The sequence below is a fragment of the Macaca mulatta genome, chromosome 12 (genome assembly GCF_049350105.2).
Source record: "Macaca mulatta isolate MMU2019108-1 chromosome 12, T2T-MMU8v2.0, whole genome shotgun sequence".
In the NCBI taxonomy this organism is placed as follows: Eukaryota; Metazoa; Chordata; class Mammalia; order Primates; family Cercopithecidae; genus Macaca; species Macaca mulatta.
In genome coordinates, this window is record NC_133417.1 from 64251442 (window position 1) to 64266472 (window position 15031).

The 15031-nt window shown below is 36.4% G+C and overlaps 1 protein-coding gene across 50 annotated transcripts in view; it reads right to left on the bottom strand.

Annotated features, from left to right (window-relative positions):
* BAZ2B (bromodomain adjacent to zinc finger domain 2B) overlaps positions 1 to 15031 on the bottom strand; it is a 315913-nt gene that overhangs the window by 113283 nt on the left and 187599 nt on the right. For 20 of the 50 annotated variants that reach the window (XM_077957025.1, XM_077957023.1, XM_077957022.1 and 17 more), the window contains 5 exons: positions 9950 to 10556; positions 8057 to 8350; positions 6398 to 6458; positions 5513 to 5621; positions 5143 to 5244 (listed from right to left, as the gene is read on the bottom strand). In XM_077957025.1, the coding sequence (XP_077813151.1) occupies positions 5143 to 5244; positions 5513 to 5621; positions 6398 to 6458; positions 8057 to 8350; positions 9950 to 10556 (1173 nt within the window). The remainder of the gene's footprint in view (positions 1 to 5142; positions 5245 to 5512; positions 5622 to 6397; positions 6459 to 8056; positions 8351 to 9949; positions 10557 to 15031) is intronic. The other 30 variants (XM_077957032.1, XM_015110210.3, XM_077957017.1 and 27 more) reach the window with 3 other exon arrangements.

Sequence of the window (15031 nt, forward strand, 5' to 3'; positions counted from 1 at the left end):
TGAACACAGAATATTGAAATTGGACCCCTTCCTTTCACCATATACAAAAATTAACTCTATGTGGATTAAAGACTTAAATTCCTAGGAACAAACCTAGGAAATACCATTCTGAACATCAACCTTGGCAAAGAATTTATTACTAAGTCCCTAAAAGCAACTGCAACAAAAATAAAAATTGACAAGTGAGACTTAATTAAACTAGAGCTTCTGTACAGCAGAAGAAACTATCACAGACAACCTACAGAATGGGAGCAAATATTCACAAACTATATATCTGACAAAGGTGTAATATCTAGACTCTATAAGAAACTTAATTCAACAAAAACAAAAAAGAACTCCATTAAAAAATGGACACAAACACTCCTGAAAAAAAATACATGGAGCCAACAAATATACACAGAAATGTTCAACACCCTTAATCACAAAGAAATGCAAATTAAAACCACAATGAAATACTATCTCATTCTGACACGAGTCAGAATGGCTATTGTTGGCCAGGTGCAGTGGCTCACACCTGTAATCTAATCTCAGCACTTTGGGAGGCCAAGGCAGGCGGATCACGAGGTCAGGAGATTGAGACCATCCTGGCTAACACAGTGAAACCCTGTGTCTACTAAAAATACAAAAGAATTAGCCGGGTGCAGTGGCGGGTGCCTGTAGTCCCAGCTACTCAGGAGGCTGAGGCAGGAGAAAGGCGTGAACCTGGGAGGTGGGGCTTGCAGTGAGCTGAGATGGCACTACTGCACTCCAGCTGGGTGACAGAGCAAGACTCCATCTCAAAAATAAAAGGCTATTAATAAAAAGTCAAAAAACAATAGATGTGGGCAAGATTGCAGAGAAAAGGGAACACTTCATACACTGATAGTAGGAATGTAAATTAGTTCAGCCACTGTGGAAAGCAATGCGGAGATTCCTCAAAGAACTTAAAACAGAACTATCATTAGACCCAGCAATCCCACTTACTGAGTATATGCCCAAAGGAAAATAAATTGTTCTACCAAAAAGACACATGCCCTCACATGTTCACTGCAGCACTATTCACAATAGCAAAGACATAGAATCAACCTATATGCCCATCAACAGTGGACTGAATAAAGAAAATGGTATACATATGCCCAGGAATACTATGCAGCCATAGAAAGAATGATATCTTATCCTTTATAACAACATGGATGCAGCTGGAGGCCATCACCTAAGAAACATAATGAAGGAACAGAAAACTAAATATCACATGTTCTCACAAGTGACAGCTAAACATTGAATATCCACAAATGCAAAGATGTGAACAACAGACACTGGAGACTACTTGAGTGGGGAGAGTGGTGGTGGGGGGGATAGGGGTGGGGGTTGAAAAACTACCAATCAGGTACTGTGCTCCAGGATCATTTGCACACTGAACCTCAGTGATGTATAGCCTGCCCACCTAGCAAACCTGTACATGTACCCCTGAGCCTAAAATAAAAGCTGAAAAGAAAAATAAACAAAGCACTGTGTCCCTAAAAAAATTACCAAACTACATGCTTAAAAATGATTTTGTTTTATTGCACGTAAATATGCCACAATAATATTATTTTTTAAAGAAAAAAATTTTTTCAATTAGGGATTTTCTTTAAAAATAATATCAACAACAAAGAAATTCTTAAATGTAAGAAAAAATTAATGATTTTATCTATTCTGAAATAAAATGTTGATGGGCTGTTGCTTCTCTTTCAGATTTATCATAGGTTGCTGTATAGACTTTGGGGGTGAGGGGACTTGTTTTTTGTTTTGAATTAACTTTTTTACTCTTTAGTATTTAATGTTGAGATGAATGGCCTTTGATGTAAATTATACTCCTGGAAGGAACAAATCATTGTCTCAATAAACTAGAGAAAAACCCAGAATTCTGCACTGCAGATATTATCTTCTAGCAGAGTGTTATCTCCTAAATTTTATATATAATATATGAAGAATTGGAATTCCGCTGATGCAATTTTTGTAATGTGTTAAGTAAAATTAGAACATATAGGACTAATGTTGGGGGTTTTGGGATATCTTTTAAGATTAACAAATGATGAAAAAAATATACTTCCCAGGAAAATGTTTTAATAGGAGAGTGATTAAGAATAGAGCTGTCAGCGCGCCCAAGAAGGCCGAATAGGAACAGCTCCAGCTTCCAGCTCCCAGCGTGAGCAACACAGAAGACGGGTGATTTCTGCATTTTCAACTGAGGTACCGGGTTCATCTCACTGGGGCGTGTCATGTCGGACAGTTGGCGCTGGTCCGCCCGTGCAGCCCAACCAAGGAGAGGTGAAGCACGGCAAGGCATCACCTCACCTGGGAAGTGCAAGGGGGAAGGTAATTCCTTTCCTAGCCAAAGGAAATTGAGACACACAACACCTGGAAAATCGGGTAACTCCCACCCTAATACTGCACTTTACCAAGGGTCTTAGCAAACAGCACACCAGGAGATTATATCCCACATCTGGCCCGGAGGGTCCCATGCCCACGGAGCCTCCCTCATTGCTAGCACAGCAGTCTAAGATCTAACTGCAAGGCAGCAGCGAGACCGGGGGAGGGGCGCCCGCCACTGCTGAGGCTTAGTCTTGAACTCTGGAGCTCAAGTGATCTGCCCGCCTCGACCTCCCAAAGTGCTGGGGTTACAGGTGTAACCCACAATGCCTGGCCTGTTTTTCACATTATATACATAAAACAAGCAAATTTTTGAAAAGACACAACATGCAAAAAACGTAGAAAGCAAAAAAATCCATTGCTATCACCATTACATCCATTATTAGTTTTGACACATTTCCTTCTAGTCTTTTAATATGCACACTTTTTAAAACATGTTTCATCATCAAACCATTTATACAATTTGCATAAAAGCAGATATATTGTAAATACATAGGATCATCATTGCATGGTAACAGTAGCTTTGTGCCACCCTATATTTTACATCTTCTACAAAATTCAGTGTGATCAAAATTATTTCACATCATAATTACTATAACAAAAATATATAATCTTGGTTTTCAGAGAACATTCTTATATAATGACATATATTTCCAGTTAACCATATGCTTAAACCTATTAATCACATAATCCAGTATATAAAAATGTACATGGTTTTATAACTATATGCATCTCTAATTAATTAACTAGAACACTTTTTTGGATGACTTACCTTTAATTGTTGTTTTCTAAAAGTATCCTGAATTCCTGTGTACTAATTTTGGTTTTAGCTAAAAGAAATGCTCTCGAAATTACGAATATTTTCCCCTAGCATTCTGCTGAAATGTTGGCAGCTTAACATATTTGGCTTTAGTAATTCATCCTATTTCCTTGATTGGAACTGATCTCAACAAGACAGTGTGCATTTGGAAAACACTGATTATATTTAATAAAAAGTGAATGCATGTCAAGGAACATTCTATTCTGTGTAATGAGGCTTTATAGATTAGGTCTAATTATCACTGATATAAAACAAAATCCTTTATATGTTAAATACCAATTAGCTTTCCTCTCAGAACAAAAATCTATGGAACTTAAAATCACAAAGATATCTTTGGCATAAATAATACAAGTAAGAATGTGACAACATGAAACAAAAATGTTTAAAATGATAATTTTTAAAGTTTCTAATAATGACTTTAAAACTGATGCAGTGTATATAGAATGTGTAACACTGTGGTTCATTAAAATTCTAAGAATCTGGTGACAGATTTAGTCTAAGTCAAAATTTTTTTTGTTTAAAAAAATAGAAAACCCTAGAATATATTTCCATATATTTCTATAAATCTCAGATAAACACATTTTGACATTTTAGAACTACCAATAAAGAGACAGGTAGATCTGGACATAACTTCTTTCTTTAAAAGTCATGGACTACAATAGAAAATAGGTTACATGATGTATGCAAAAGATTACTTTTTCAGAAACCTTGAGTTCTAGTTATGTCTCAGCCTTGTGTGTGACCTTAAAAAACTCCTTTAAGCTTCCAAACTCAAAATAAACCTCTTACAGAATGAGGGAGACCTTTTCCATTTCTAAATCATAAAATTTAAGGGTAAGATAGGATAGAAAAGTTCCCTATTCACAAAGAAAATATTAATTGGCAAAAAAATTTTTTCTATGCATTATGATGGGACAGAAGAGAGACAGGTTCAATGAAGAAGGAAAATATCAACTTTAGGTGGCTGAGCATTTTAGCCTTTTTGAAACATTGTTATGCATATGATCTCATTTTAATCTTGCCATAATCCTATGAGACAGAAGTGTAATATATTTATATATATTAAAATTGTTTCTATTTGGCAGATAACAAAGTTGTGGGCAAAGTGGGCACTATTTTGTTACTGTTCAGAATTACAAGAGTATTTCACAGATTAACAAGAATCTAGGTCTCATCACTCCTTAACTGGGACCCCTTTCAATGCAGCTAAAGGGAATAATAAGCACATGCAGCTGAATACAACTAAGGAACAAAGAGAAAGCATTAAAGAAAACATATAGGAAATGAGATCTCCTTGGTGGGTTCTTTTTGCTGACTAGTGAGGATGTATACTTAACACTATAAGCTCAAAGGGAGCTGTGGTGATATGTTCAGAAATGTGCACCAATTAATGTAAAAACTGAATTTCTGCAAAAACCAGAAATTTCATTCACCTAGTTTTAAGAAATGACAAAAAAACTTATCAAACTTGTGAAAATGCAACATATAGTGTGGGATAATCAAATGGACAAGATTCTTCCAAAACACTAGGACATATATATCCTCTTTTGGACTGACTGATTATAATAGGGTCTTCATATTCAAATTAGTTTTTAAAACTAGCTGTACTTTTCAGGAAACTAATGTTTTCCTATATTTCATATGAATATGCAGATGCTTTTATACCTATATAAATTGTAAAGTTATTGGTTGAATTAATAAAAACAGAAAAAATTTACTTATTTATGAAAAAGATACCTATTATGTCAAAGCTCCTTGTTACTGAAACATAGTTAATTGAGGCCTTAATGAGTGCTTACCACAAAGTTATATGTATAGCCATATGAACTAATTAAAGAAAGGCAATGCTCCAGAGTGTAGTGAAATTTACTTCATTTAGGTTATGGTACTACTTTTTGGTTCAAAGACTATACTTTTTAAAAAGTGGATACCTGCGGTCCATCTCTGGCTTCATAGAAGTCACCCACTCTTATTTTTGCACTGAAGCTGAAATTGTCCCTTGAGATATCCATTATTCCATTTCTGCTGAGATACTGAAAAAATCACATATTTTTCCACTTCAGGTTTTAATAATTACAACCCAGCTTTGATGTATAGCTAGCTTCAGGACACTAATGTTTTGCATATTCTATCAAGGGGCTATAAATTTATAGGAGATAAATTTAGGTTAAGTACAATAGTCCCATACAAGAGAATATTTAGTATCAAGGAACTTTATCTGAGAAAGGAGTACACTTTTTTTTTGTACATGATCATGCTTAATAGGCACCAAATGTACATTATTTGGTGAAAAGTATGTACCTTTATTACTTCAGGGTACTGCCTAAGTTTCTTTCCACATGGAGCATAATATGCTACTTCTCCTTGAAGGCGCCCTCCAAAGTTTCTTATTCTTGTCTCTCTCTGCCAGCTACACATAACAGAAATGAAGGTTATAACATACTTAATTTTAAGACAGCTTTTAAAAATTAAAAATAAGTTAAAGTATACATGTTCTCTAGAAAACATGAAAAATGAAAACAAAAACTCCTCAAACAACCCAAATATATTAACTGTCAAAATTATTTAGATTTCTAGCTAATTCAACTAAAAAATTAATTATTCAATTTATATATTAAACTCCATCAAAATGCTTAGAAATCGTAACTGATTACTTTGGGTACTCTGACATTTCAGTAACGTGTCAACGTATAGTGATTTTTACATCTGAAAAGCTTTAACAGAGGAGTAAAGTAAACCTGGCTCTCTGCTGGTTGGGGTTCACGTACATTCAGTCTAAAAGCTGTCATTTCTAATTAAACCATTTTAGCCAAACTCTGGTTGAGTCCCTCAATTTTGACCAAAGTAGCTTTTACTGTCCTTTAATTCTATCTTCACAAAAACTTCTCACAATCTCACTGTACTCCTGCCCTTTGCCATCTGATTTGCTCTTGGTTCTTTATCAGTCATGTTCCTACTTGGCTGTATCATCCCACCCCAGCTCTGCCATACCTCCAGGAAACAGGATTAATTTCAGTTTTCTGATATACCAAATTCCTTGCCCTTTGCTCTGGCTCTTCCGCTCTAATAAATACTATGCAGCTATGTACTTCTTTTATTAATTGTAGAGAATAAGAAATCAAGTATACATCAAACGTGCATAAATATATGGGGGAAAAAGAAAAAGGGAAACCTTATTTTGCATACCCATATTCCAATGGAATACGCAGTTCACGTTCATCTGTTACTCTTCTTCTTTTGGAAGTGCCTTTAAAAAAATTCAATTGGTTAATATAAAAAATTCATTAATAGAGATAATAATCTTGATCGTTTAGAAAGTTTTCTTTTAAAAAGTATATGTTAATGACTTGGATTATTTAGTGTATTTCTATAATTTATACATTATTTTTAGATGGTTTTCAATAAAACACTGTATAAGGCAGGGGGCTTTTTTGTTCTTTTAGGTCTGAATGACAGAATAACCAGTTTTTCTCTCTAAAGAAAATACAATTCAAGGTAAAAATATATACCTTTCCTCTCATTTTGTTATTAAAGAAATGGCTAGAGAAGCAGGACAGAAAGAGGTTTCAGAAAACTTTTTTAAATTGTTGACTTTGAAAATATGAGTTTTCGGATGCTGAAAAATTTCAACAGCTGGCTCATACATTTAAAGATGATTTAATTTCTATGTCCATATATATCCATAGTCAAAAACACTACCAGGTCTTTTAATTAACCTAAACCACCAAGGATCAGGATTATGATTTTATGTAAAAATTTTCAAAGACCGAGATCAAGTTTCACAAACATAAATAAACTCATCTAAAATTAGTAGGCTATCATACTGGTATGTGGTAAATGAAAGCAAAGCTAGAAATTGACAAGAGGAGAATGAAATAAGTAAAATAACAAAATATTTTACTGTATACATCTATATTTTCTTAGACATGGAATGAGAACTGAGAGTAGTTTTGGAATATTAAATGTAGAAATGTTTAATGAAGACCTCTAGGAATTTATAAAAAGTCAAATAGGAAAAAAAAAGGACATGGCATGTTAATGGAATAAGATTGCTACTCTCTAATAGAAACGACACTGGCTACATGTTGGGCAGATAGCATCTTAAGTAACCAAGTGAGCTTCTTTATAAAGTACAGTTGGCCGTTGAACAACATGGGTTTGAACTGTGTGAGTCCACTTATATTCAGATTTTCCCCCACTTCTGTCACCCAGGAGACAGCAAGACCAATCCACCTCCTCCTCAGCCTATTCAACATGAAGATGAGAATGAAGATCTTTATAATGATCCACTTCCACGTAATGAAGAGTCAATATATTTTCTCTTGCTTATGATTTTCTTACTAACATTTGTCTTTTCTCTTTATTGTAATACAGCATAGAACACATACAACATATGTTAATTGACTATTCATGTTATCAGTAAGGCTTCTGGTCAATAGTAGGCTAACAGTTAAATTTTTGAGAAGCCAAAAGTTCCATGTAGATTTTCGACTGTGTGTGGAGCCAGTGCTCCTAAATCCTGCGTTCAAGGGTCAAGTGTACAAAAAAGTCCAACTGTCAATTAAATTCTACATTCTAGAAGCACAAACTGAACACAAAAGCAGAAAAGGTTCAAAACCAAAAGAACTGTCATTAATCAGATCCTTAAACTGGAAAATCAGGGGGAAAAAAAAGACCAGGTTATAAGTCATATTCTTTGAAAATACATGCTGACCTTCCTTAGCCAACCTAAAATCTAACTCTAATCTTGATTCCAGTGAGATCATCTCCAGAACACTCTATCAATAAAAATTCTTGCTATGGTTTGACTTCTACTTTAGAATAATAAAAATAAAGGGTAGGTACCAGAGTGTGGGCTTGAAGTAAGTGTGGAAGAAGATGTACCAAGAAAAGCAGGTAACTGGGATTCAGAACATAAGGCAGCAGGAGCAGAGCCTGGGGCTTTTGCTATGTGGAGGTTACGAGGTGTTGAGTGAGCTGTAAGACTCATGGAAGGGCTTTTGACAGAGGAAGTTGTTTTATTCAGTTTCATTGAAGTTTTCTCTCCTTCAGTATCACTATCTGATTCATCTTGGTCTTTATCATCATCATCTTCTTCTTCTGATCCTTCTGTATCTGATTCTGAATTACTATCTGATTCTGGGAAGTAAAAGAAGCATTTGTATATTATAACTAGATAATCACCAATAATTTGCAGTTTGTATCTAAATGGACTAGCTCAGGAACCAGCAACTGTGAATGAGAACTCAAATGAGCAATTTTCCTACAGAGTAAATGTTATAAGCTATTTGAGAACAGTGTATGCAGGATATAAATCTTCAAAAAAATTTTTTTAAAGTGTAAGTTTTACTCAACACTTTAATCATAAAACAGTTCTCATGTGACATTATTCACATGATGAGTTCTGCTTGGTGTCAAAATAATTTTTTATTTAATGGAGAAACTAAAGTAAACGGGGATTAAATTGACTATTCAAACTAACAGATTCCAATAGCTTATGAAGTACAGTAAGTCAAATATGAGAAAGAGAAATCTGGAACTACCATCATACTTCCATTTGGGCTCTGGAGTAAAAGAAAACCAGTTTCAACAGGAGATTCTTGGTTTTTTGGCTGCAGTTTTTCTATTTACATACAAGACTTCATCAGGCTTTTCCGGCCTCTCAAAAAACTAGGCCTACAGAAATAATTATAGTAGGATAATTCAATAATTTAAGTTTGTTCTAGCTATGTAGTTCTATGTATGATGCATCCGTTCCTCTAGATATGTAAAATCTATTACTAGATTAAACTTGATAAACATAGGAGTAATACTTAGACTGTTTCCTCATAGTTCACAGAACAATAGCTTCTGTGGAATTCTGGTTTGTGTGATATCATTTGCCTATATTGAAATTCATTATAAAAGTTTTTAAAGTAATGAATATTGATATTTATGATCTATCATACAAAGTTGTTTTATGGAAACCCCAGGAAGAGTGGTTCTTACCCTGAGCACGAAGTTTGTTTTTAACTTATGGACACTATAAATTGTACAGCTGAGTATATTTTCCTATTCAGATTAGCTGCTAAAAAAATTAGTTGAATCTGTAGTTGACCAGTAACAAATCCACAAATGTTTATAATACGTATTTCATTTTTGTATTCACAATTTAAGCTCTCTTGTATTTTATGTTTTCAATCTTCTGTGGAATGAGGAGAGGGAAGGAAAATAAAAATGCAAAGAAGTTAACCCCCGATCCAGCAAAAAAAAAAAAGTGACTCAAAATTAAATCAGAGAGTCATCTATATGTTATTTAACAAATTTTCTGTTATTGATGGAACATTCATAGAGATTTAGGTTTTTGGTACTTTCTGAATGACTATGACTATAATTCTATCTTTGTTCAAAACACCTGGTGATACATTTTAACAAGTAGCAGAAGAAATGAAAGAAGAGTGGTCCTGAATGAAATAAAAATTAAGCAAGTTGATGAAATTATGTCTTAATTTATGCATCATTTGTATTCATCCTAAAGTGATTATTTGTTTAATGTCAAATGAATAACAAGCTGAGAATCTGACTTAGGATTTCCAGTATCAATTACTCCTGTATTTTACGAGCTCATTATAGAAATGCACAAAGCTGTGTGAAACACAGTAAATCACAGTGATTTTAAGTCTGAATTAAGAAATGCTTTAAAATGTCTGGTTCATATAGCATTTAGAGAAATACTTTAAATTTTAAAATGAAAATAACCTGATTGGCTGTCATCAGATTCATCATCTTCATCATCTTCCTCATCTTCTTCCTCATCATCTTCCTCTTCATCCTCATTTGAATCTTCAGAATCTTTACTACTGGGAATGTCTGAATCTGTTCCTCTGAATTGTTCCACTAAAGGTTTTGCAGGATGGGAGTGACGCTGTGTTTTCACCGGGTTTACATTATTGCTAACTGCTTTTTCCTTCCCTTGACCATGCAGGATGGGAGAGGCAGAGGGCATTACAGGTGTCTGATTGCCAGGGGTTCTTCTCCCACTTGTACTCAAATTTACAGGTGAGGAAAAAGGAGTGCTACTTGCAGCAGCAATGTTTTCATTAATCTTGCTCTGCATTTTAGTTTTGGTAGTAAGTGCTAGAGGAGCTTCTTGAATGACACTTTGAATAACTCCATTTGGTTGGTGATTACCTAAAAGTGCATTTGTCAAGAATGGATTTGGGTGGTTGTTTTCTAATATTTGTTTTGGATGTGCTGGTGAACTAGAGGTTGCTTTTGGATTTGACAAAGCTGCAATAACCTTCTTCAGGCTCTTAGATGACTCTTGTTTCTTTAACTGTGATGGGAATGCCTGTTTATATTGTTCCTGTTGAAACATAAGTTAAAAAACACAACAAAATGTACCACAAAACAAAGATTGCTTTTATTTGCTTTCAATATCTGAAAACAAATTACAACTATCATATCACACACAAATTTAAATCATGATATACAAGTGCTGTAAAAGTAGCAACAGCTATGACTAGTTGGTTGCTACATTTCGGCTGTAACTAAATAAAATTTAATTAGCTTTTACCCCTTAAAAATTATACGCCTTTTGACTATCCTCCTTGCTTTACTGTTGCTTCCATTTTCACAATAATCCAAACCTAAAACCATTTTCTTGCATGAAATAGCCTCCTCTTAGAAATTTCAAGCTGACAGGCTGGGCGTGGTGGCTCAAGCCTGTAATCCCAGCACTTTGGGAGGCCGAGACGGGCAGATCACTAGGTCAGGAGATTGAGACCATCCTGGCTAACACGGTGAAACCCCATCTCTACTAAAAAATACAGAAAACTAGCCGGGCGAGGTGGTGGGCGCCTATGGCCCGAGCTACTCGGGAGGCTGAGGCAGGAGAATGGCCTGAACCTGGGAGGCGGAGCTTGCAGTGAGCTGAGATCCGGCCACTGCACTCCAGCCTGGGCAACAGAGCGAGACTCTGTCTCCAAAAAAAGAAAAAAAAAAAAAAAAAGAAATTTCAAGCTGACAAAATACTGTTTATTCTTCAAGATCCAAACCAAGAAGCTTTCCAAATTTCCCAGCATTCTTTGCCTCTTTCCTTTGAGCTCCTTTACCTCTTTATACAGATGCTCCTCAGCTTGCCATGGGGTGACTTCCCCATAAACTCATCAAAAGTTGAAAATATCATTAAGTCAAAAACAGATACAATACACCTAACCTACCAAACATCACAGCTTAGTCTAGGCTACCTTAAATATACTGAAAACACTTACATTAGCCTAAAGTTGAGCAAAATAATCTACCAACACAGTACACTGTAGAGTATTGGTTGTCTGCCCTCATTATCATGTGGCCAAGCAGGAGCTGTGGCTCACTGCTGCTGCCCAGCATCAAGGGACTATTGTACCGATTTCTACTGAATGTGTATAGCATTTGCACCATTGTAAAGTTGAAGGATCATAAGTCAAACAAGTCTTTTTTTTTTTTTGAGACGGAGTCTTGCTCTGTTGACAGGCTGGAGTGCAGTGGTGCGATCTTGGCTCACTGCAACCTCTACCTCCCGGGTTCAAGCGATTGTTCTGCCTCAGTCTCCCAAGTAGCTGGAACTACAGGCATGCACCACCATGCCCAGCTAATTTTTGTATTTTTAGTAGAGATAGGGTTGCACCATGTTGGCCAGGATGGTCTCGATCTCTTGACCTTGTGATCCGCCTGCCTCGGCCTCCCAAAGTGCTGGGATTACAGGTGTGAGCCACTGCGCCCAGCCAAGTCAAACAAGTTTAAGTTGGTGACTATATGTACTCTTATGCCACACCATCTTTAGTATACATAGCATATGCCTATATGCCTGAAATCTCTAAGGAGATAACTTAACATCTTTGATAAATTCCTCAGGGTAGAAACACTCATTTATTCACCTTGATGGTCTTCCTAAGACATTGCTCAGAACCCTGTGCTTGGTATGTGCTCAAAAAACAATTTTAGGTTGCTGAATGAGTAAATTCCTGAGCAAGAACTTCTGTGAAGCAAAGATTTAAGACACTAAGCTGGTGGAAGTGGACATTCTGTGGGTTCTACTTTAGTGTGCCTTTCCATAGTAACATTCCAGAGTAAACAATTTAGAAAAATACAATTTTCTTGGAAAAGATTATAAACCATTAAGCCATAAAATTTATGTCTATAAAGAAACAAAAACTTATTTAACTATTAGAATCTCCTTGAAAACAATACAATCATGATTTTTATTAAGCTACTATGATTAAAATATTACATAAAAATAAGCAGCAGTAGAATTATTAAGATCTTTTCAGTTAACAGAAGGAGTAGAATTTCTTAATCTAAGGTAAAATTCTACATTGAAAATGATTGCCTTGAAATTAAAATCAGCAGTGTTGTCAGCATCAGACTTGGGCTCCTAACACTCAAATCAGCAAAGATTTGTGATGGAGACTTCGCAAGTGTAAATGCTGATGGAACGTTATATAAAATACTTACTAAATATTGTATTTATTCTTCTTATTATTATTTTTAGACAGAGTCTCACTCTGTCACCCAGGCTGGAGTGCAGTGGCACGATCTTGGCTCGTTGCAACCCCCACCTCGGGTTCAAGCCTGCCTCAGATTCCTGAGTAGCTGAGACTACGGACGCGTGCCATCATACCTGGCTAATGTTTTTGTTTTTTTTGTTTTTGTTTTTTTTTGAGACAGAGTCTCTCACTGTGTCTCCAGGCTGGAGTGCAGTGGCGCGATCTTGACTCACTGCAACCTCCGCCTCCCCAGCTCAAGCAATTCTCCTGCCTCAGCCTCCCGAGTAGCTGGGACTACAGGCGCATGCCACCACACCCAGCTAATATTTATATTTTCAGTAAAGATGGGGTTTCACAATGTTGGCCAGGATGGTCTTGATATCTTGACCCTGTGATCCACCTGCCTTGGCCTCCCAAAGTGCTGGGACTACAGACGTGAACCACCGCACCCAGCCTTTTTTTTGGATTTTTAGTAGAGAAGGGGTTTCACCATGTTGGCCAGGCTGGCCTTGAACTCCTGACCTCACGTGATCCACCTGCTCTTGGCCTCCCAAAGTACTGGGATTACAGGCATGAGCCACTGCACTCAGCCTGAAATACTTATTAAATATTTTAAAGCAGCAGTACTAACAAGCAGTAAGCAATGTAAACTTTTTCATTTATGAAAAACAACTATGCTGTATTAGTTTAGAAATTAAGATAATCTTTGCAAATAAAAACTGTCACAAAATATTTGTACCTAAGGCAATATCTTACAAAGAGAAAGTGCTTAATTAGTAATTATTCAGTAAATTACAGAAAATTATACTAGTTAGATGTACTTTTTCAATGTAATTTTATAGCAAAATTCTTACATAAAATACTTTAATATATACAAGATTTAAATTTTCAGCAGAAAAATGAGTGATTTCGTCTGTTAGAACATAATTATGTAATAATTTTGTAACCTTTTTTTATAGGTAGTAAGTTTTCCTTCTAAATATACAGGTCCAAAGGGCCATAAAAACCAAAGTCCCTTTAGTTTTGTATTTTAATTTTCTGCAACAATTACAGTGTTCCTCACTGTAATTCTAAAGAATCACTTCCCATATATTGACACCAATAAGTTTTTAATAACAGCCAAAGATTTCTATATTTTATTCAAATTGCTCTTTTATAGTACACATATTATCATTTTTAAAATCAGGGGTGATGTGTAAAAAGGAGATGGAGAGAAATTTGAGACCTGTATAGTAGCAAACCTCTTGCTGCTTTAAGATACCCATTTGGGGCCAGGCACGGTGGCTCACGCCTGTAATCCCAGCAGTTTGGGAGGCCAAGGCAGGCAGATCACTTGAGGTCAGGAGTTTGCGACTAGCCTGGCCAACATGGTGAAACCGCATCTCTACCGAAAATATAAAAATTATCTGGGGGTAGTGGCAGGCGCCTGTAGTAGCAGCTACTTGGGAGGCTGAGGCAGGAGAATGCTTGAGCCGGGGAGGTGGAGCTTGCAGCGAGCCGAGATAGCGCCACTGCACTCCAGCCTGGGCAACAGAGCGAGACTCTGCCTAAAACAAACAAACAAACCCATTTGGACGGGAAGAGGAGACGAGTTCCAAACCCTGTCCTACCTCCAAGCTCTTGCTCCCCGAGACCCTGCAGATCACAAAAAGTCCTCCAGATAAAAGTCGATAAAAGAGGGCCGGGCGCAGTGGCTCATGCCTGTAATCCCAGTACTTGGGGAGGCCGAGGCGGGTGGATCATGAGGTCAGGAGATTGAGACCATTCTGGCTAACACGGTGAAACCCCGTCTCTACTAAAAATACAGAAAAAATAGCCGGGTGTGGTGGCGGGCGCCTGTAGTCCCAGCTACTTGGGAGGCTGAGGCAGGAGAATGGTGTGAACCCGGGAGGCGGAGCTTGCAGTGAGCCGAGGCCGAGATCCCGCAACCGCACTCCAGCCTGGGCAGCAGAGTGAGACTCTGCCTCAAAAAAAAAAAAAGTTGATAAAAGAAAGCTGACATAAGATCTACAAAATTCCACTCCTGGTCTATGTATTCAATCAATCTATATGGATTTAAGTTACATTGTCTTCAGTGTAAGAGTACTGAAGGATTCAGTTATTAAATAACCTTTAAGAAAATAACGAACTAATGAGGGATGCAGGTAGGTACCTCTAACTCAATGACAGGTACTGACAAAGAGAAGGTAATCTTTTAAAGTTGAGTCTAATGTGAATGTCCAATTTTATCATCTGTAAATGAGGATAATATTAGTAGCACTCATAGATGTTATGACCAGTAAGTTAATGTATGTTCAGCAATTAAAACAATGGC